Raw genomic sequence first — 23,236 nt, forward strand, 5'->3', positions numbered from 1 at the left:
GCTTGCAAGGTTAATTATTTGGGATGAGACTCCAATGATGCGTCAGTACACATATTAAGCACTAGACAGGACATTGAAAGACATTATGTAGAGTGATTCAATGTTTGGTGGGAAAGTTATGCTCTTTGGTGGTGACTTTAGGCAAATCTTATCGTGGTTGTGCCAAAGGGAACGCGTGAGGACATTGTTGATGCAACGTTATGCCAATCACATATTTGCAAACATGTGAAAGTTCTAAAGCTCACCCAAAACATGCGGGTTAGACAGAGTTCTTATGATTGTACGGAACAAGAATTTGTCAAATGAACATTACAAATTGGAGATGGCTCTATAGGCCATCCAAACAATGAAGGCAGAGTGGTAATACCACCATGAATGTTGATCCATGGGAACTCCATTTTGAGTTTGGTAGAATGGGTATATTTTGAGTTTAGTAGAATGGGTATACAAAGATCTTCAGAGGGTGGAGGAATATGGATGCTCCTTTAAATAACTACTTGCACTACGAAATCTAGAGGTTGATGAGGTTAATGAACTAGCCTTGAGTGCATTACCCGGTCTTGAAAGAGAATACCTTAGTCCTGATTCAGTTGCTTCTTTCGAGAATGATGCAATATTGTACCCAATTGAGTACTTGAATAGTTTGAACTTGGGTGGTGGTTACCCTCCTCATCACTTGATTCCAAAGATTAATGCTCCTATCATGCTGCTCCGCAATTTGGATCCTCGACGACGGGGACTTTGTAATGGTACCAGATTGATATGTAAGCAATTTCACTCAAAGGTCATAGAAGAAGCCAAAAATACAGTAGAACGTAAAAACTGCTGCTGCTGCTGCTGATTACAACTTCAATCAAAACGAACTGTGGCAGTTCGACAAAAAACGTAGTAGAGTGTAATTTCTGGAGACAGGTTCAAACTTCAAAGCCGGCCCTGTCAAATCAAAGGGCAAGGAAACCTTCATAATAAAAGAGATCTACGTGTGGAGCCGACCTAGATCAGTGCATTTTACACTTGAAACTATAAGCTGGTGGGATTTTGCAACTCATTAATGTCTTTGTGATTTCGTAGAAGCTTCAGTGCTTGCTGTCTTTTTGGTTTTCGTGCTTGCTACGCCTTTCTATTGTTGGATTCTTTGGATGAACATTGATGTTCTATTGCTTAATTAAAAAAATGACCCTCGTGCCTTAAAATTCCAAGCTTAAGGCTAGACTACTTCACATAAATGTCAAGGTTAAGGCTAGACATAACATAAATTTGAGCCACATAATTCCATTCAGATGTTCTAGTGCTTAATTAAAAAATGACCCCAAGGCCTCGAGGGTAGAAGTTTTAAGGTATCTTTTAAAATTTCAAAGGTTTAAAATACACTAAACGCTGGTGTTTTTGTCTTTCACGGCCTTTCATTAGATATAGTTCAGATCGCCGATTCTCCACGTTGAGTCTTGACTCAGTAACCTGGCGGGAAGCTCGGTCGCAACTTCCTTTCCGTTCACCTTGGGCTGATCGAAACTTCCGTTCACCTTGGGCTGATCGAAACTTTATATAGTTTGATCTGTTGTTAACTTGTTACTCTCAAGCTTAAGCTTAAGGAGTTTAATGATCTGTGATCTGGTGCACGACGACAGTTACAGAAGATATTTCAAGCCAACGATGTCTGGCTGTGGTAATCCTCCATCGCAGAGCACTGCTGCTGTATCATCGAGGTGAGTATTGCTTGTGATCGTTGGTTCAAGCTATATGCTCTTGGAGCCAGCATGTTTTTGCAAGTAATGCCACGACTGCTGTTGCAGGTGCCCATCGGATTGCTGCAGGTACCCATCGCCATTGAATAATGGCGATTCAGATTATGCTCATGACTCGGACAAACTTAAGAAACCTATACGAGTGATCGACGTGCGTAGGACGCTCAGTTGCAAGCGAGGCATTCATTTCATGGGGCCACTTGACTGGAATTTTCATGTTCTTTCTCACACCTGGAGCGCTTCCGTCCGAGCACTGTCCTTACGGATAGGCCAAAGGATCGGAGCAGCCTCGCATCGGCATCCGGATGCTTACAACCGTGCTTTCGAAGAGGAAGACTTCAGCCAAGACCTCTGCTACAAGAAGCTATTAGAGTTATTCGAGCTTCTGATGGGCGATGGAGTGGAGAGAATCTGGTTCGATGCCCTCTGCATAAATCAATGTGTAAAGTAAGTGATTAACTGCATCTCCTCAAGCTCCTTTGTAGCATCTGCGTGGGCGTGAATAATACTCATTTCTAACACTACGTGACAGCGAAGAGAAAAGTCTCGAGATCACTCACATGGGTCCATACTACAGTCTGAGCAAGGCTTGTTACGTGTTAACGCATGGTGTGGGCGAGGGCTACGAGCTTTGGAGCAAGGGAGCGTCTGATCGGGGTTCAATTTTGCCTCGTTGGTTCACAAGGGTGTGGACTTTTCAAGAGTTTCTGCTTCCTCGCCGACTCTGTTTTATAGTGGAAGGTGTCGATGAGAGATTTGTAGCTGTAGTGAACCACTTGATCAGAGAGAAATCAAGAGATGGGTTGTGCCAATGCTTCCTAAATATGGACGTCTTGGATCAGACTTTACTGTCTTGGCTAGACTGTGAGGAATTGAAATGGATGGGGGGCTTCGAGCTTCGTCATGATAAGTGGAAGTCCATCATGAAGCTCATGGCAGAGAGAGCTGAACATGATCACAAATGGTGGAGAGTAGGAGAAGCACGCCATCGTGAGCCAATCAATTGCTGCAATGGGTGTTATAACGAAAAAACAGATAAATCGTATCGACGCGATTTAGTCAAGGAGATGCAAAATGATTCACAAATCGGCCCAAGCGTACGTATTATCATCCGGTTACTACAAAAAGAGTACATTTCCGCAATTCGAACCTCGTTCTTTAACGTTCATGTAGGCTTATAGCTAGCACTAATTTGGCGATCTTCTTGCAGCTCTCACGATCGTTCAAGTTGGCGACAAAGCATCGCGGGCAGCAGAATATCATCACTGGGAGTGATAACGAATGCGTTCATTGCCGCTCTAAACCCATGATTCGAAAAGCAAAGACGGCTTGGACTCGATCACCTACATATCTTGTCGACAGAGAAGTCTACCTCGCGTTGATGCAGTGCGACAGTCGCATGGTTGAGGGTCCGACGGAGCTGGAACCCACCGCAGGTATCCAAGCTCTGCGCGGCCTATACTGCGCGTTGGCCACAGAAGGGAACTGGAGGCCGTGCCATGTGATCTGCGAGGTGGGATCGCGAGACTGCTCGGTGGAAGAAGATCGGGTGCTCTCCATCATGGGGCTTCTTGGGCTACAACTCGATCAACTGAGGACGGGAAAATCCTTGGAAGATCAAGTGATAGAGCTAATTAGAGCGGGAGGATCAGATATACTGCTTGAGCTCTGCATGATGAACCAGAAGGGCGGGAAGATGTTGGGATTATCATGGGCTCCTGATTTCCATGGTGCAAACAAGAAGCTGGAGTACGCGCTACGGCCAACTCAGGTGGATATGAAAGTGGAGAGGTTGAGAGAAGATGGCCGGCTGGAGCTGAAGGCCAAGGTAGCATGCGGGGAGGTCGTGCCGACAGATGAACAAGATATCAATCAAAGAAAAGGAGAAGCTTCTCATTGTCTGATCATTGCTCCTTGCAGATCTTCTCATTGTCAAGCTCTTGCGGCAATGTCGACCGCTGCAGATCAAGCGACTCGCATCCCCCTCGACTTGAAAGAAATGCTCTCAGCTCAGCAATTCATCCTCCACTTCGACTTCAACTCCGCCTCACTTCTGGGGTCCTTCGAGGTGCCCATCAAAGGTAATTATGCCCAGTGTGTGTACTCATTCCCAGTCCGCCTGGTGCTCCTTGGAAAAGATGAGAGGGGAAGCAAACTCATACTGCTTTGCATCGTAAAGGCGGGAAGTTCGAAAACTGAGGAGCTTCACAAAATAGGCGCGATTGCTTTGCAACATATGGCTATGCCGGAGCTACACAGTACTTTCGAGAGTTGCAAGATGCAAAAGTGTGTGATCGGTGGCTTTGGAGCAGACCTCAGTGAATATATCCATGTACACTAATGAACTGTGTCCCACACCGGGTGTAAATTTCAGTGTACAGAACTTGACGAAGCCCAGTAAAAATTTAGGCCATAAAGTGTTGTGTTTCAGGAGAGTGCACTAAGAAAATACCTTACAGTTTTTGCACCTCAAGGGTGTGGTGGGAAATGATTGAACCCACGATGTTTGAGATCCTGGTGTTCTGCCTTCTCAACCAAGGCCAGTGGGAAGTTTTATGATTCGTTGAAAAATTTGCTTTCTTGTGCCTTTTGGCTCTTGCTATCTTTTTAGCTTGCTTCCTGAAACGGATTCTAACCTAGACCATGTATCAAGATAATGAGATAATGAGTCGTGTACAATTATGCTTACTCTCAATGCTTCCACCAATGCCACTAAAGATTTGAGGTTTGATGCTATGTGAGTCTTGAAATGTCTATTTAGATTGATTCTTTTGAGACCTTGAAACCTTCAAATGTTAAGTGACCATGAATATATTTTGCCACCAAAGAAACTTAAGAATTTGTCAAGTAGCAACTGTCAAAATTTATCCATTAAAAAACCTTCAAATATGTGGACTTCAAACGTATGCCTTACGTCTTGTAGAGTTTGTTACATACTTCCGAGATTAACCAAGTTATGATTAAAGATAATCTGAAGTTTTAGATATTACAAATTTCAATAATGAATTCTAGCAGGTGTTTAACAGTTTTTCAGAGTAGGCAAAAATTCTAAGTGTTAAAATTAAGTGAAAATTCATGTTTGAGTTTTTTATTAGTTAATATACTCAAAGGTAGCCTTTAAGTGTGAAGATGGACATGCAAATTGAAATTTGATAAAAAAAAGTAAAATGTGACCTATCTTTGGTGTTGACTTTCACATACAGCTGATTTTGGCAATTCGGCCTGCGCGAGGTTGTAGACCGCACATGTTCCGATAATTTTAACTACCCACACAACTAGTTTTTGACAGTTGTGTGCGAAGTTATACCTCTTGCAGGTTGCAGTCCCCCTGACAATAGATCTGAGGGGCTTGCCAAATCTACAAACACCTCTTCCACAACTTCTAGAGAGACATGGATTCCCCATCAATCAAGACATCATCAAATATATCGGGGAAGTACAGAAACACTCTTTTTATTATTTTTCTTTAATTTCTTTTGAAATAAATTGATAAGCATGTATATGAGACAAATTGAGCTGAGGTATGGCACGCTTAACGGTTGAATTTATTAATTATAAATTATCACCTTAGTCTAAAAACTCATACAATAAATACTTTTGGAGATAAAGAATTAGAAGATAGAATATTTGACTAGTTTATGACTAGATTGTAGATAAAACCTTCATTATTGTCTATTTTACGAAAGAGTTTATCTTTCCTTACGTTTTGAACCAGATTTTGATATAAACATGAAAGTTTTAGATGGCAAGAAACTCTACAAGAGTATACGAGACTCCAGAAAGCCAAAATCCCTTTTGATTTTGAGTTATTCGAGTGCAAAGTGAAGCACTTGGCTGTATTTGATAGTTTCATGTTGAAAATACAACTTTGATATTTTGAATGCTCTCAAAGAGACCTTAGCACTCATTTTTAGAGAACTATCACCACTGAGATATGTTTTATAGAGCATTGAAGTCCTAAACCTTTGTAGTTTTGATTTTTCTCTAATTCCAAATGGATTGAAAGATACTACTCTCCCAAGAGACCAAATGTCAGGCTTTGCCTTAAAACTCGCTATCAAGATGGACTACCTTGTCCATATAGACCGAACGGACTAATACGTAAGCATAGTTATGAATTAGCTATAGCAATTAGAGATGATCTTACTGGTTAGCACGTGATAATTAATTATATTAAAAACAAAGATTCATGTATGACTTGAAAGAATTAAAAGACTAAGAGAAGTTAAGGACTGTTTGAATTAAAAGCTTGTTTTATACTTTAAGTTGATTTTGATTTATTTGAATATGCATGTCTTGAAAGATTATAGACTAGGATGAGTGTGAGATAATATGTATGACTTGTGCTTTGTTTTAAAATGAATGATTGATATGCATGTGTATGAATGATTGATATGCTTGTGTATAATGAGACTCGACATGAGATTTTGAGATTCGGGCTGTGGGCGTCCTTAGATAGGGGACATCGGACAGCGAATGAGATCTATGCCCTCAGGGAGCCATGTGGTAGAACCCAGAGAAGACAAGATTCAGAAAGAGGCATACCCAGAGAAGACAAGATTCAGAAAGAGGCATACCCGAGATAGCCATGATGTCCAGTGTGTAGGTTGGGTGGACGGGCATCGGAGAAAGCCCTAGATTGGCTAGATTTTGGTCATTATGACTAACCATGTTGTCGAGCATGGTGGTGATGACATAATCTTTGAGATAGAGACATACATGTTGATTGAGATGCTATGTTTTAATTGAAAGAGATTTATATTATGTGAGTGTTTGTTTGAGATCACATGACTCTTTGCTTATGTAATAAGAATCTTGGATATGGCGTGCATACTTATTTTGCTATTTGAGAGGGTTGGTTTGATTGTATTGCTATATAGAAATAGTACGATTAAGTAAGTTTTAGTATTTTCTTAGATTAAGTTATATGATTAAGATATGGCTAGATTTGGGACCGTCATAGAGTTTATCCTAGTGGTAGCTTGCTTCTCAAAAGGGAGGTATACAAGGACATCATGGCCTTCATGCGCTCTGTAATTGCTAACAATTACAGAGATTGCTTTATTCACTACAAAGATCAACCAAAGAGGTTAGCTGATAATACCCTCGCTGCTGTTCGCTCTAGGTATCCTAACCCCCCCAATGTTCAGTTCACAGATAAATGGGCCAAGTCAAAGATTGTTTCGATACTTAGCAATAAAAGATCTTTGCTTAAGAGGCATGCACTAGCGGAGCTTGCCAGGCTCCAGGGAGGTTAACCACCAAGGGGCCCGCCCCACACTGCTCACAAGCGTGAGTGGAAGAAAGCAATGAAGTCAGCGAAGGAGGAACCTAGTCTAAAGCAAGTGGAGGCACGAAGGATCCAAATGGAGCGATATGGAAGCGTGCATTTTGGAGAAGGGGGTGTTGAATCATGGGAGGCCCAGTTTGTAAGTATCGATCTCAATTTTCAAATTATATTGTTTATGTAGTTTATTAGGAGGTTGTTTCTTTGTACTAACCCCTCCGCAAATTGTGTCATCTTGCAGCTTGATATCGTGGGCAGGTACCCTACTTCTGTGTGTCGAGACAGCCTACCACCACCACCATCGCAGAGGAGATACATGGAGGCACTTCTATAATGACGGGTTGATTACTGAGGAGCAGTATATTCGGGCTACTAGAGAGTCCCCCGAGGTATTTGAAAGTAATTAAATAATGTCAATATTATAAATAAAGATTTGATTTTTCATGCATTGATATATGTTGTCCCTTGTTTACAGGACCTTGCACAAGAAGATGAGGGTGAAGACAAGGAAGAAGGAGGCAGAGAAGGGAGCACAGAAGGGAGCGAGGAGTAGTGCTAGCTACTCTTCTTAGCCACTAGCTTGGCTTCGTGTCTCTTGTATATACACTCCTCTTATTTTTTATACTTGAAGCCACAGGACGTGGCTTAGCTTCGTGCTATATGTACATACAAGCACTTTTTGAGCATCAATTAATGCCTTGTAACTAAACGTTTCGGAGTTGTAATGTTTTATTTGGAATTGTAATTAATGTCGGCTATAGACGTGCTTGCAAGAGCGCCAATTAAAATGCGATTGGCTGTAAGAATTGAATTACACAATGTGAAAATGGGATTCCTGTAACTACATAGCATACACAACATACACAGCATTCTGTTAAAGCACACAAAATTTAAAAAATATTCTGCAGCGCATCTATAAACGCATCTTCTGTTCAAAATGCGTCTATTTGAGCGTCTATAAACGCGTGTACTCTGCATCTAGTTTGCGTGTATAAACGTGTCTATATATGCATCTATTTGCGTGTTTGTCTGTTTTTTAAATTTCTCCCCGACCGTCTATTTGCGCATCTATATGCGCGTCTATATGCGCATATATAGGCCCATTTATAGGCGCGTCTATTTGCTACCTTTTAAACGTGCCTTTAGACGTGGGTTTGTAGACGCGCTAATAGACGTGGAAATAGACGCGCCTGTAAATTTTTTTTTAGTTGACTAGTAAACGCGTCTGTGTGCGCGTCTATAGGTGCTTTGTCTTGTTGTGTTAAACCATGAACTGAAAGTTTGTGAACTGGCTAAGTCATGAAGTGTTAAGGCATGAGCTAGCTAAGTTGTGATTTAATAATTCATGAATTAGCAATTCATGAACCATTAACTCATGAACTAGAGTGTGCCATAAAACCATTTTCCTTCCCAGAATTGACCATTCATGTGTTATAAGAATTCGCATCCATGGGACACCTTTCCACAATCCAAGAAAATATATTAAAATACACATTGCACTTTTGATTGGTAAATCATAAAAGATTTTACAAAAATGATTTGAAAAGAAATCTTGGAAGGTATTGTTCTAGAGAAGCTCATTAACTCATCGATATACCCTCAGCCTCCCAGTTCCGGTATCTACCAAGGCCATCATCTCCATTCGCTTTTATGAATCTTCCTATTATTCACCTTGAATTGTGCCTTTCCAATATCCTCACCTCCTACGATTTGAAGGTGCTCCCTAGCATTTAGGAGGCTCCAATGTCTACTTACACTTATAATTTCGACCACACCACTTGGCAACCAAACACATATGTCAACACGTAAAACAACTTGTTCATCTGCTTGCATTAGAATCCAATAACTATTCTTTTTCATCCACACCGCTCATAATAAAAGCGTATGTATAACGTGGAACGAGCTTTGAGATACCAAAATGAAACACTAGAGTCTACTGTATTACATTTGAATGTGTCATTTTTATGCAACCCCTCTACAATACTCCAGTGCTCTCCAAGCAAGGCAACCAGGTCATCACCTAGTACTTTCTTACACACAAACATGGTAGATGTTTGTGAGAAGGTAAATTGATTGAACATCTTAGCAAAAGGGTACAACCAGGTGAAGATGGCTCTGGAAGACAGGGAGAAGACTACATTCATCATTGAATGGGGTATTTTTGTAGCAACCATTATGATGTTTTGCTTAAAAAATGCTTGGGGAGTTCACTATATGTAAACTCTCTATATCACGTGTGTTCAAGGCCTAATTTAAAAAACCCTTATCTTTAAAATTTTCATGAATAAAACATACCCTTTTTCTATTCAATCTGTAAATACTCCCTTTAAATGGCACCCTTTTGTATGTGAAAAATGTGTGAAAAAGGGATTAAAAAAACCCCTTCTACTATTGAACCCACATGCTATGCCTACATATTTATGAGTGACACTCCCAAGAAAACATGCACCTACTACCTTCTAGAGAATGGTGTAGGAAACTTTCTATGACTAACTGATAGACTTCATGAAAGCTTTTGTAGATGATTTTAGCGTGGCAGAAGCACAAGGTAGCACTACAAGGGATTGGGCTCATACCCGCGCTCTTAGCCGCTAAAAATGACTTGTGAAAAAAAGTAGCGGGCCCGTGTATCAGCGCGTGTATTCTCGCGGCCAGAGACATGCGTGTACAAACGCGTGTACAGTGCCTCTCAGACGCGCGTATACACGGGTGTTTAGCCGCGTTTTTTTTTTCAGACGCGTTAATACACGCCAGTATACACGCGTCTTATTCTATTAGACGCGGTTATACACGGGTGTATAGCCGCATCCTGTTCAGTTCCAATGTCCCAGCCGCGTTTTTACTTGCGTCTGTACACGCGTTTCTTTTATTTAGATGCGCTTATACACGCGTTACTGCCAGTTTATACGCGTGTATACACGCGTTATTTCCAGTGTATCCGCGCAGATACACGCAATTTTTAGCAGTTTTGACGCGTTTATACACGCGAACAGAGAGCAAAAAAAAAATCCAGAGAGTGCTATTTGGTGCCTGAATACTGTTCCAGCATTCCAGCACCCAATAGCACTCTCTGGTTTAGGGTTTTTGGTGCATTAGACCATCCACGAAGAACATATGCACGAGGGAGATTAAGACAAGAACGACATGAATGCATACATTGTCATTACACGATTCAAGACAGCCATGAATGTAATACTATCGATCAATCAATTCAATATTACTATCAAAATTTCATACATGTATACAAGGGAGTCCATATCTCGAAGTAGCCCATGGCTTGAGTTTACAAAAAAATATATACAATCACATCCTAAATATGGAATGTGATACTACAAATCTGAGTACTACTCAGACCCAGATGATGACTCGGTGCTCCCCTCATGCTCAGATGAGCTCGCATCGGTCGGAATGTCCGAGGAGTAGTGCTCACGTCCACCCTCTGCAGCGGCGGCCGGTGGATCATCAGCAGCTTGTGCCTGTTCAAGTAATATATAGTATATAAGTATATATATATATATATATGCAATTCAATAAACCAAAACCATTCGTTACGAATTTTCAAGTACCTGTCGACCGTATGGTCTCATGGCCAACTCAAACTGCGCGTCCGTAATACGTCCCTCGGCTCTGAAGATGGCCCACGTGTCACGTCTGCTATGCCGGCGAGCATACGCAGTATCGTGGGTTGTGGGCTTCCTCCCCGTAACCCGTCGCTGTATCATAATCAACACAATTTGTAAGATTAAAACAATTCATAGAATCAATGAATTAAGTAAACAATCAAATAAAGTGACAGGATACTTACGAACTCTGCCTCCCATGACTCGACGCCGCCAGATCCGAAATGCGAAGATCCAACGGTCTCCATCTGGATCCGTCGTGCCTCCACATGCTGCCTGCTCTTCACGCCACCCTCTGCTCGTTTCTTTGCCTCCTTCCACTCGCGTTTGTGCGCAGTGGCAGGTTTCTCGGCAGGATAGCCACCCGCAGCTACATTTAGCCGGTCATCGTACGCGAGTTTTTTAAGGTGAGATCTTTTATTACTTAAGATCTCCCTTATTCGCGTCCTTCCCCATACATCCGAGAATGTAGCATGTGGGGGATTGCTATTTTGATCTTTAAATTTAATAAAACAATTTCTATATGAGTTTGATACTACCCCACGCATGTATTCCATTACCTCCCTCCCCCTCGCATCCATCACTATCCCGCCCCTATCCGTCACATCATAGCAAACCACTCTCTCCATCTCTCTCATCTCCTCCTCTTCCGAACTGTCTCCTCTAACTCTTCTCCCTCTATCTCCTCTCTCACCCCGTGCCCTACTACCTCCCCCACCTCCCCCACCTCCCCCACCAAAGCACCCGCCGCATCCTCCCCCACTCCCACTCTTCCTACTGCTGCGGGTGGAGTCACGACTGGGGGATTGTCTACGTGACGGTGGCTGTGAGCCCTGACGTGACGGTGGCTTAGAGGGAGCACGTGATGGTGGCTGTGAGGGTGTACGTGAGTGTGTCTGGGACGAGGTATGTCTCCTCGGTGGACGTGGAAGAGGAGAAGCTGCATGCCGTCTCGTCGGACTCGGAGGAATAGACGGCACTGGAGTGCCCTGGATACTCGCGACAGGGGTATAGACACCAGGCAGGGAAGGAGGGGGATGGACATACATATACTCTGTAAGCTCAACCGGACCAGGTTGGCGCCCAAAGTGATTCATCATCTCCATCAACCAATTGCTGTACGCAAATGGATCGGATGAAGAACCTGGAATATCCATAAAGAACCTGCAACAAACATCATCATGTACATCATGGGCTGTCTCTTGACTCACACATTGTCATTACACAAGTCAAATGCCTGCAAACCCTGAAATCTGAAACGCGGCAGTTTTCTGTCTGCAGAAACGCGTGCACCCGGCAAAAAACGCGTGTATATACCCGGCAAAAAACGCGTGTATATGCGCGTGGAAAAACTCTGCAGACAGGTTACACGCGCTCCTACACGCGTTCCTACACGCGACCTGCGAAAAAAATTTCTCGAAAAGACCGACCCCCCGACAAAAACAGAATGTCCTTACAAAAGGACCAGCCATTGTCGCCCCTGTCAGGATGCAGCAACCCAATCGTGTGCAAAAAGACAAACCCAAAGAGCAAAGAGCAAAGTAAACAAATCTGACAAAAGAGACAAGGCACAGGACAAAGTGACTCACCTCTGAAAAAGTGAGTCCTCTCTGCTCCTTCTCTGCTCCCTCCTTCTCCCGTGTGTGTGCTCCTTTCTCTGCTCCCTCTTTGCTGTTGGAAGAGGCGAAAACAGGCGCACTGTTGATTTCTAAGTTCAAAATCTATATTTGGGGAAGGCGGGCTATGTTTAGTTTAAATATGCCGCCGCGTTTATGGGTGCGTTTATGTTCGCGTATATAAACGCAGGTATATTCGCGTGTACATGATTTTAGCTGCGTTTATACACGCGTTTTGCAGATATTAGCCACGTGAATACACGCGTTTTTTAGGAAGTAGCCGCGTTTATACACGCAAATTGTAGGAGATAGCCGCGTGAATACACGCGTTTTTGTGCTTTCATTAAAAATATATAATGAGTTTGTGTTTTCTGATTTGTACACAGGATGTCATCAACCTCTTCAAGCAGTTCTGAGGAAGATGAGACAATGCGTCATCGTAATCGCGATGTGTGGTTGGGACAACGGATCAAATGTATGTGTAATCGATGTCAAGGATGCATTGTACGAGCACGTCGAATTACCTTGAATCATATCTCCATGTATGGAGAATGGAATCAAACAGGTTTGGAGGTGAGTAGATGTAAATTGATGGTATTCAAATGACTCATGGTATCCAAATTAAATTAATAGAGTTGTAACATATAATTTGATAAATTGAAGCAGGATGCAGTACCACACCCTAACATGGTACCCTACGCGCGACGAGAGCACGTAAAGCGTCGACGAGATGATGCTGGAGCTTCGGGATCTAATGTCAGAGATGAGTGGGAAAGGGACGACAATAGCCCTGCACCTCACGAAGTTGTGGAAGAGGAGGTGCTTGATGATATGGTGCGAAATCTTTTTAAGGATGATCCCAAAGGTATGGACGACGATGATATGGAACAAGAGCATCTTTATAAAGCTTCATCGACACCGGTGTTTGAAGGGTGCACATTCTCAGTTTTACGTGCTTCCCTTGAACTACTTAATATACAAACAGTTTATGGATGGAGCAATGCAAGTCTTGACGCATTGTTGAAGTAAGCATTCTAACTTATAAATTTGAATTAGTGGTTTAAGGTTTAGGATTTAAGACTAATTATAATTGATGATATTGGATGCAGGCTATTGTCAAATATGCTTCCAAAGGAAAATAGACTGCCCACCTCAAGAGACATAGCGAGGCGCTATGTGATATCTCTTGGAGGACTGGATTATGATAAAATACATGCATGCGTCAATGATTGCATTCTCTTTCGTGGGACGCATAAGGAGGCTCTGACATGTCCCACTTGTGGTGAAGCAAGGTACAGAACAGATATGAAGAGTTTTGATGTACCTCGTAAAGTCTTGCGACACTTTCCTATAATTCCTCGCATCAAACACATGTTCAAGTGCAAATCTATAGCAGAGCTCATGTCATGGCATTCCTCACATCGATCGGATGATGGCATGTGGAGAATTCCCGCAGACACTCCTGCTTGGAAGCATATTGAAGATGAGTGGCCCAGCTTTAAAACAGAGCTCAGAAACTTGAGACTTGGCCTGGGTATGGATGGAGTGAATCCATTTGGTTTCAAAAGCACCGCGTACAGCGTGTGGCCAGTTGTGCTGGTGAATTATAACCTTCCACCATCAATGGCGATCAAGAAGGGACATCTTATGTTATCCCTTCTAATTCCAGGGAAACATAAAGTCAAGCATATGGATGTTTATCTTGAACCACTGATTGATGAGTTGGAGGAACTATGGAGAGGTGTTGCGGTGGTGGACATTAGTAGGCCTCCCTCCTCTCGACACTTCGACTTAAAAGCAGTGTTGATGTGGACAATGCATGACTTTCCAGGATACAGCGATTGTTCTGGTAAGACGTCTAATTACCTCCCTACTCTATTACTATTGGCTATATATATTAATTAGACGGTTTGACTTTATTATTCTAACTTTTATTTATATTTTAACAGGTTTGAAAACATCGGGTAAACATGCATGTCCTGTTTGTGGCCCTTCGTTAGTACATGAGTATGCTGATGGTTTGTGTAAGACTATATTCGATAATCATCATCGATTTCTCCCCTCAGATCATCCTAAATATGTTGCTAGTAAGAGTAACATTCCTCCACAAACACTTCGTGCAAAAGATTGGAAGCGTATTTGGGAGTCTACAACTATTCTTCCTCCAGATGGCATGAACAGGTATAGTGATGTTTTTTCAATCTTGTTTTGTGTAGTCTCTAATTGGATTAAAGGTCACATAGAGCAATCCCTTGTGCAGGTACTCCATTTTTTTCCGGCTGCCATATTGGACCCATCTTAAGATCAACCATCTTCTTGATCCCATGCACATCTTCAAGAATGTGGGATCTGGTATTTGGGAACATATTACTGGTAAACGAGACAATGTTAGCGTACGTGAGGACTTGCGGGTCGCAGGACGTATGCGTCAAGCTTGGCCACGAGAGGTGGGTGGGCACGTTCGTCTTCCGCCTGCACCATGGATTATATCAAAGAAAGAGGAGAAGCAGGTAAAGCAGGCCATCACCACTTTGCGTACTCCCACTGGATGCATGAGATCATTGAAGGGAGCCTTTACAACCACTAAGAAAAGAGGCGTTGAGCAACTATATGGGTTGAAGTCCCACGATTGGCACAAGATGCTTCAAGTAAGTGTTTTCCAAGTCTTGTACGTACGTTGAAATTAAATTTTGTAATGCCATAAACCATAAATGTGCTCTTATGTGCGCAGTTCATACTACCTACTAGCATCGACCATTGTGCGAATAAGAGTTTGAAAAAATGTATTTATAAGATGGGCGAGCTTGTGAGGTATGTAAAACCCATGCTCAGATCACCCTTCATTATACCTTGCAAAATGAACGTGCATGAGGTATAACGTACTATTTATTTATTTTTCAGATATGTTAGTTCCAAAGCAATTGATCCAGCCACGTTGGATGATGCGCGTGTTATGGCAGTGGAGGTGGTTTGTTTGGTAGAGGAGACTTTTCCGCGAACCATTCTCACAAGTCAACTACATCTCATTGTGCATTTAGTGGACGAAATTGCTTTATGTGGTACTGTGCATGCACGTTGGATGTTCTTCCTAGAGCGCTTCATGAAGACCTTAAAAGACTTTGTGAGGCAAAGTGCAAGGCCTGAAGGAAGCATGGCCGAGGGTTGGTTGATACAAGAGTCGCTTGTATATATTTCAGAATTTCTTGGTCAGGTGGACAGCTCTTTGCCACGACTATGGAGCAATGAAGAGGACTTGAGGATGACCTCTATTGTGCCTCAAGGAAAAGGACAGAGTAAAGTAATTGACAGAACGTTGATTGATGATCTCAATTTCACTTGTATCCTTAATAGTGATGTGATGAGCAGATGGGTTACAAGATATGAGGATGCAAAGACAAAAAGGCAAGCAGAAAGAGCTCTCTTTCGGAGGCAACATGGCTCTCGGAAGGCGTACCCTAAGCATCTAGCAACACTTCCGAATGATATCCATGTTGATTGGTTGCATGAGGAAATGGAGAGAGCAGAGAGTGACGAGGGGCTGCATATCACGGCGGAAGAATGGGAGTATGCACGAGGATGCATGTCAAAGGTACATAGAACTAATGTTTTGCATTAGTTGTAAGTGATTTTCTTTTAATATTTATTCACATTGCTTACACAAATATTGTTTCTATTTTGGTCCAGTGCACTATGTTCAATGCTATATGGTGTGAAGGCAAGCATTTTCGAACACAAAGAATTGATGAAAAGAGAAATACACAAGATTGCGGTGTCATTAGTAGCTTTGAGGGAGCTAATGGAAAAATGGATGATTATTGTGGCATAATCCAAGACATATTTAGGCTTGACTTTCGTCGCTTCTTTGTGTATGTTTTGGATGTCAAATGGCAAATGAACGTGGTGGAAAAAGGGCCTGATGCAACGATAAAACGCCATGCAAGTGGATATGTAACTATTGACTCTACAAAGTTCTGGCAAACAAAGAAAGATAGGCTCGTATTGCCACAACAATGTGAGCAGGTATGCATTTTTTTACTAATGTGTTTCATGTACATATATATCTAAGCTCGCGTACCCCTTGACTTTTGATATGCTAATTAATTACTGTACTGTGTGTATTTGAGTAGGTTATCTATCTACCAATGGTGCATGACATCAAATGGTGGTACGTCATCCCTATTGCACCACGTTCCAAAGTGATGTATAATACATTCACTGATATGGAGCATATGGAGGATGTAACAAGCCGCAATGAAGATGACGTCGAACATGCCATTGAAGATGTTGTGATCGATGATCAAGAAATAAGAGATGATCGTGATAATGAGGATGAGCATGCCATTTCTCATGATCATGAGAATGACCCTACCATTGAGGATGATGGTGATGTTGATGAGGATGATCAGGACATCGATACCATTATCAATGGAGTACAGAATATCGATAGTGGAATAAATTTAATCGTAGCCTTACCAATTGATCAAATGGATATTGATGTTGATCGTTTGGCAAGGATGGATCTTATTGAAGATGAGATCGAACCCTAACCAATCCGTCACTGTATGTTCTAAATTGATGACATTTCCATCATCTCATATGCAATATGATTTATTCTTGAATATATTTCATTGTTGTAAATGCATGTAGTGGGATTGTGTAATGATGTATACTGTAATGTACTATGAGATGGTTTAAGGAAAATAGTTTTTAATTTTGTAAAGGAATTCAGTTTTTTTTCAGTTTTTCTCTGCCATGCGTGTATTAATCCGTGTATAGTAGCGTGTATTTATCCGTGTATAATAGCGAGTATTACCCCGTAAATATTATCGTGTATAGGTGCGTGTATTACTGCGTGTATATAGACGCTTTTATACACGCGTTTATTAATGCAAATATACACGCGAATTTAAATGCAAAAATACACGCGCCCGATTCTATTCAAATACAGGCGCGACCATACACGCGTTCGTAATTTATCGCGTGTATGAAACGCGTGTATGGCAGCATTGTCTTGTAGTGTAGAGAACATCTATCATTTGAGGCTATGTTTGCGGAGATGCACATATACAAGGCTGAAGTTAAAACCGGCCAAGTGTTCTTTTGTAGTAAAATATGGAACACTGTTAGAATACATTATGTTAGGACAAGGATTGACTATAGATCCAGATAAGGTAGAGGACATATCCAAAAGGTCTTCTCCCCATAACATTAAGCAACTTGAAAGATTCCTTGGCAGGATGAAGCACCATGTGAGATTTTTGAAGTATCTAGCACATGCCATTATATGCACTTACTAAGAAGGATGTAAAGTATGAATGGATTTCGGAGTGTAAGAAGGCATTTCATTGGCTGAAGAACATGGTGTCATCTACACCAATGATGATCAATTTAATGTTCCATGTTTATGTAGATGCTTCAAACAAAGAAGTGGGCAGTGCAGTGATGTAGGAAAAGCAAAAAGGTTATATGGAGCCCATCCATTACGCCGGCAAAGCCCTTATAAGGGAGGAAAGGAACTACAACACAACAGAACCTGAATCCCTTTTAATGATTTATGATGTAAACGTGGGGGAGACACCTGAGGCGATGATAATAAAGCATCCATTTGGGCCTATGATCATGTCAAAGAATAACTTTTCTGCCTCATATTCATCATACATTTCCTTTGGTTGATCAACTTCAAAAATCTCATGGGTAGCCACTATGTCAGGATCTGGTATTTTGGGCCAAGCTCTTATCCATGTCATCACCTGATTTGTTTGATTGGTCATAACCTAAAATGTTGATGGCGCAAATTGAGGGAAGTTATAGCAAAGGTGGGAATCCCGCTACTTTGCCTCATGGAACTATAAAGGAGTGAGCCACCTTCTAATTGGCATATATGGAGGATCTACTCTTTTTTTGGTGGGGAGAACTAGTATTGAAGGCTGTACTCTGGTACTGTGAGATACTCCTTTCTTCAATCAGGCTGTATTTTAAAGTCCACTAACCGAGGGTTGGTATCCTCTGTAACTATTAATGTGTATCCACCTTATGTATGTACTAGATATTGCTTGTGCCACCTGAGGAAACAATATCTGATCATGAATGTGACGATGTGAATTTTTAGCAGGTCGGCCAAGGGTGGGTTTGCCAGTTTGGTGTGCTTTGCCACATTTTTTGACAAAGTGCCTTTGCCTCCCATTGGTAGAAACTCTGGTAAGTTGGTCATTGGGGGGCCCGAGGATATGGCACATATGGTTGCCGCCTAGATTACATGTTTGAGTAGGCCTTTGGCAAGATTCTTCTCATTGGCTCAAAGGGTGTAATCTGCATCAGCACTTGGAACATCAATTTTGGCTTTAGGAGGGGATTTCCTGCTCGAATTAGGCCCTCATATTGTATGGCTTATAAAAATTCAATGAAATTTTCATTAGTAAAATCTTGTAAATCATCATGAGGAGGTAGATTATGTACTTCATCAAGTTTCTATGGTGTAGATAGATTAATTGCCCCTGGCAACTCCTTAGGGTCAAGAGGGTTAGTTGGGAATTCAACAGGGGTTAAAGAGAAACGTGAAAACATACAATCTGCCTTAGTTTTGTTAGTAGGAGAGACATATGACTGGATGGGGGAGGGAATTGCAATGCTTCTCTGATCATCCCCTTGGTGATGGGTAGTGCCTCTGCCATCTTGCCTAGACCCACCTTTTCTATCTTATATTCCATGTCTATGTCCTATAGAATCTGGAGGCACTCGAGGTTGTGGTATTGAAAGAGGATATTTCCTTGATCCATTTGGAAGTCTGTTTGAAGCATTGTCCTCTTTAAATCCTATGCATATGAAGCAACGAGATCTAATAACAAATTACAATAATCATTTCGTCAACATTCATATATATCTTCCACGACATACGCATGGGTTTCCTAAGCACCGCGAGCCCATGCATCGCCTGGTCAGAACCCTCCAGGATCCTCCTTAGGTGTCTTGGTACTTCTGAAAATCACACTTTTAATAAAAAAATCTTTTATGCATACAAATCATTTATGATAAAAATCACTCTTTTAATATAAAAGAATTTCTTTTATGCATCCATTTATGCATAAAAATCATTTATGATGAAAATCACACTTTTAATTAAAAAAATCTTTAATGCATATATTTATGCATACAAATCATTTATGATGCAAATCACACTTTTAAAAAAAAATTTATGCATACAAATCATTTATGATAAAAATCACTCTTTTAATATAAAAGAATTTCTTTTATGCATCCATTTATGCATAAAAGTCATTTATGATGAAAATCACACTTTTAATATAAGGAAAAATCTTTTATGCATATATTTATGCATACAAAGCATTTATGATGAAAATCACACTTTTAATATTTAAAAAAGTCTTTTATGCATACAAATCATTTATGATAAAAATCACTCTTTTAATATAAAAGAATTTCTTTTATGCATCCATTTTTTATGCATAAAAATCATTTATGATGAAATTAACACTTTTATAATCAAAATAAAAAATTTCAATATACTTCCTTCTATGCATAGAATTTAATTCTAAAGAAAGTAACACTTTAAAAAAAATATTTTTAGTAAGCATTTTTCTATACCTAGGATGAAAAATAACACGTTAAGAATACATATACGATGGGGATTACTCTTTTTGAATTTAAAAAAAAGTAAAACTTATTTTACACAATTTTAGAAAATTTTGCCATAACCTCCTTTGTATGGCTGACCATTTTTTAATTTTTAACTCTCTAAAATTAATTAGAAGTTCACCAAGAGTATTTAAATCATTCTAATGTAAACATTTTCTACTTCTTTCAGAGAAACATTATGAAAAACTTGATTTTATCCATTAATCATTCATCTAGGATAAAGAATGGTTGGATTTACTAAAGAAGAGAGGGGAATGCCTTTTTTCAATGAGGCATAACATCATAATCATTTTGAGAAGACAAAAATCATAAAAAACCATAAAATGAAATAGAAAAGAGAAGAATCTCCAACTTACAAGGAAAATTTGAGAGCTTTCCTTTGGCTTGATGGTTTGAGGAATCTACTCTTCTTTGAAACAAGAGTGGCCACCAATCTTTAGAAGAGGGAAGGTCAAAAACTAATGAATTATGAGTAAATTCACAGTTTTTGGCTCTTGGGAGAAGTAGGGTAACAGTGCAAAAATACTATTGAGCTTCAATAGAGGGGAAGGCTTCTATTTATAAAAAAAAGTTGGCTTCTAACCAAGCCAACTGATTCTAGAATTTTCCAGATAAGTTTGGTCAATTTTTGACCATTTTTGGGTCAGTTTAGTCCACTTTTTGGATCTAGTTGAAACAGGAGAGAGGAGAGATAAAAATATCTCATTATTTGGGAGTTTAAAACTCTCCCACACATGTGAAATAGGGGCCTCCTTCATGGGGAGAATTTCCCCATACTGAGGTGTCAAAAATGCATCATTTCTTCTAAATATCTCTCTTTTTTAACTATTAACCTTGTCCTTAGTCAACTCTTCATCTTATGTGAGTATTTACTCATTTTTGGGAGATTTTCCTTTTATTCTTCCATTTATCTCCTCCCTACATTTGGATGAATCTTATTGTCCCATAGGAACCTTAATTTAAAATTTCAAAAAAATCTTCACCCTTAGGATAAGGCCTCTTGAATAGATTATACTTGATTTTTAATGCACCTTTTGAAAATCTTTTTGAACTTTTGTTTCAGGGGAACTTATTTTAATAAGAAGAGATGTTTTTCCATCCAAAAATATTCAAAATCTGAATATTCTCTCTCTAGAATATTTTCTCTCTCTAGGCCAAAACTGGTAGAAACAAGATCTTTTATATTTCTGAAAAGGGATTTGATTACAGGGGAAGATGCTGGACATCTTGAGAGGCTAGGGAGCAATCTTACATTCTCTCCCACTTAAAAAATGCGAGATGCCCTCATCTCGCAAACTGGGGGTAATCCCGCACAACAGATCGGCTTCATTCTCCCAGGTGGCATCTTCAAAAGGATAGAACTTCCATTTTACAAATAATTCTCTAAGAATTCTGTTCTTGAGAATCTTTTCTCGAACATCAAGAATTTCTTCAGGTTGGAGGTCCATGTGCCCTTGGGTTGAAGAGGTTAGGATTTCATCATCAAGCACATGATTTGGGTTTGGCGCATATTTCTTTAGAAGGCTTACATGAAATACATTATGAACTTTGAGATGAGGAGGCAAAAGAAGTTCATAGGCTTAGTAACCTACTTTCTTTGTAATCAGATATGGCCCACAATATCTTGGGGATAACTTCTTGTACTTCCCAAGAGATAGAGAACTTTTTTTGGGACGTACTCGAATGAAGACCATATCTGCTTCTTCAAACTTTCTTTCTATCCTCTTCTTATTTGCATACTGCTTCTGTCGATCGTGGGCAGCTTTAATATCTTTACGAATTGACTGCATCTGCTGCTCCATGTCATCAAGCATCTGTCTGGACATCTGGACCCTAATCAATGGGTCAGACCAAGTTAATGGAGTTAAGCAATCTTGTCCATAGAGAGCTTTAAAAGGGCTCATCCCAATACTTCTTTGATAAGAAGCATTGTAGGCGAACTCGACTACGGTGCAGATAGCTTAGCCACTTCTTGGGTTCCTTGCCACAGCATGACCGAAGTATATCTTTGATTACTTGGTTTACCCTTTCAGTTTACCATCGATCTCAAGGTGATAAGCTGTGCTGAGATCCAAGAAAGTTCCCACTACTTCGGAAAATGCAGTCCAGAACCTTGAAGTAAACTTGGGATCTCGATCACTTACTATTCTCCTGGGTAGGCCATGCAATCTGAAGATTTCTTTGAGGAACACTTTGGCCACATCCACTGCAGTGTAGGTTTCTTTTACTTGAATCAGATGGGCAACTTTGGTTAGTCTGTCAACTACCACGAAAATGGAGTTGTAACCTGCACTGAAGGTAATCCAGTAATAAAATCCATATTGATACATTCCCACTTCATTTGGGGGATGTCCAATGGATGTAACTTCCTAGGCATTTTTACTCTTTCAGCTTTGACTTTCAGGCATGTCAGACATTGACGTACATGATTCAGTACATCCTTTTTCAGGCCAGGCCAAAAGAAGCTTTTCTTTACAGACATGTAGGTTTTGATGAAACCTAGATGTCCTGCTATAAGGCTGTCATGGGCTTCATTCAAAATTTGACCCTTGGTTCCCTCATCGTTGGGAATGCATGGCCTGCGATTATAGTACATAATGCCATCATCCAGGCTGACCCTTGAACTCTATTCAACTCCTGTGGAGTTTTGCTTTCCTGCATAAGTAGGGTAGCAATAGGGCCAAAGAATCTATCCTGCATGATCTTGCTTCAATAATCAAAGGATTTGATACTACAGTAATTGCAAGCAAGGAGACTTTTCTACTGAGGGCATCTGCTACCACATTTTCTTTGCGTGGGCGGTACTTGATTTCAAAATCAAATTCTTCCAGGGTCTACATCCACCTTTTTTGGCACATGTTGAGATCCTTCTGAGTGAAGATCCACTTTAAGCTCTGATGGTTTGTCATCAAAGTGAATCTTTGTCCCAATAGGTAATGTCTCCACACCTTCAGGGCATATACTACTGAAAGTAGTTCCAGGTCGTGGATAGCATGATTCCTCTCATGCGTTCTGAGTTTTCGGGATTCATAGGCCACTCCATGACCTTCCTGCATGAGTGCACCTCCCAGGGCAAAACCACTTGCATCAGTTACTACCTCAAAGGGTAGAGAGAAATCTGGTAGCTTCAGAAGGGGATTGGTTACCAAGGCGGTCTTTAGCTTATCAAAAGCACTCTGACACTTGGCAGACCATTGAAATGAAATATTCTTCTTGAGAAGATTAGTGAGGGGGGAAGCTATGAGAGCATACTTTGGTATAAAAATTCTATACCAACCAGTTAATCCCAAGAATCCTCTGACTTCTTTCACTAAG

At 40.7% G+C, this 23,236-nt stretch overlaps 1 protein-coding gene across 1 annotated transcript; it reads left to right on the forward strand.

Moving 5' to 3' along the window:
* Positions 1-1,583: 1,583 nt before the first annotated feature.
* LOC147608674 (uncharacterized) lies at positions 1,584-4,430 on the forward strand. The gene is made up of 4 exons (XM_086788242.1): positions 1,584-1,706; positions 1,794-2,192; positions 2,278-2,842; positions 2,956-4,430. The coding sequence occupies exons 1-4, from the start codon at positions 1,600-1,602 to the stop codon at positions 4,084-4,086; spliced, it is 2,202 nt and encodes a 733-aa protein (XP_086644368.1). The 5' UTR covers positions 1,584-1,599; the 3' UTR covers positions 4,087-4,430.
* Positions 4,431-23,236: the final 18,806 nt, after the last annotated feature.

This window comes from Cibotium barometz, chromosome 52 (assembly GCF_041138505.1).
Source record: "Cibotium barometz isolate CiBa-2024 chromosome 52, ASM4113850v1, whole genome shotgun sequence".
Classification (NCBI taxonomy): domain Eukaryota; kingdom Viridiplantae; phylum Streptophyta; class Polypodiopsida; order Cyatheales; family Cibotiaceae; genus Cibotium; species Cibotium barometz.

Excerpts from the sequence above, each read along its gene's own strand:
- LOC147608674 (XM_086788242.1), top strand. The coding sequence starts at position 1,600 with ATGATCTGTGATCTGGTGCACGACGACAGTTACAGAAGATATTTCAAG. Across the intron at positions 1,707-1,793 it reads ACTGCTGCTGTATCATCGAG|GTGCCCATCGGATTGCTGCA; the intron begins GTGAGTATTGCT and ends CTGCTGTTGCAG. Across the intron at positions 2,193-2,277 it reads TGCATAAATCAATGTGTAAA|CGAAGAGAAAAGTCTCGAGA; the intron begins GTAAGTGATTAA and ends ACTACGTGACAG.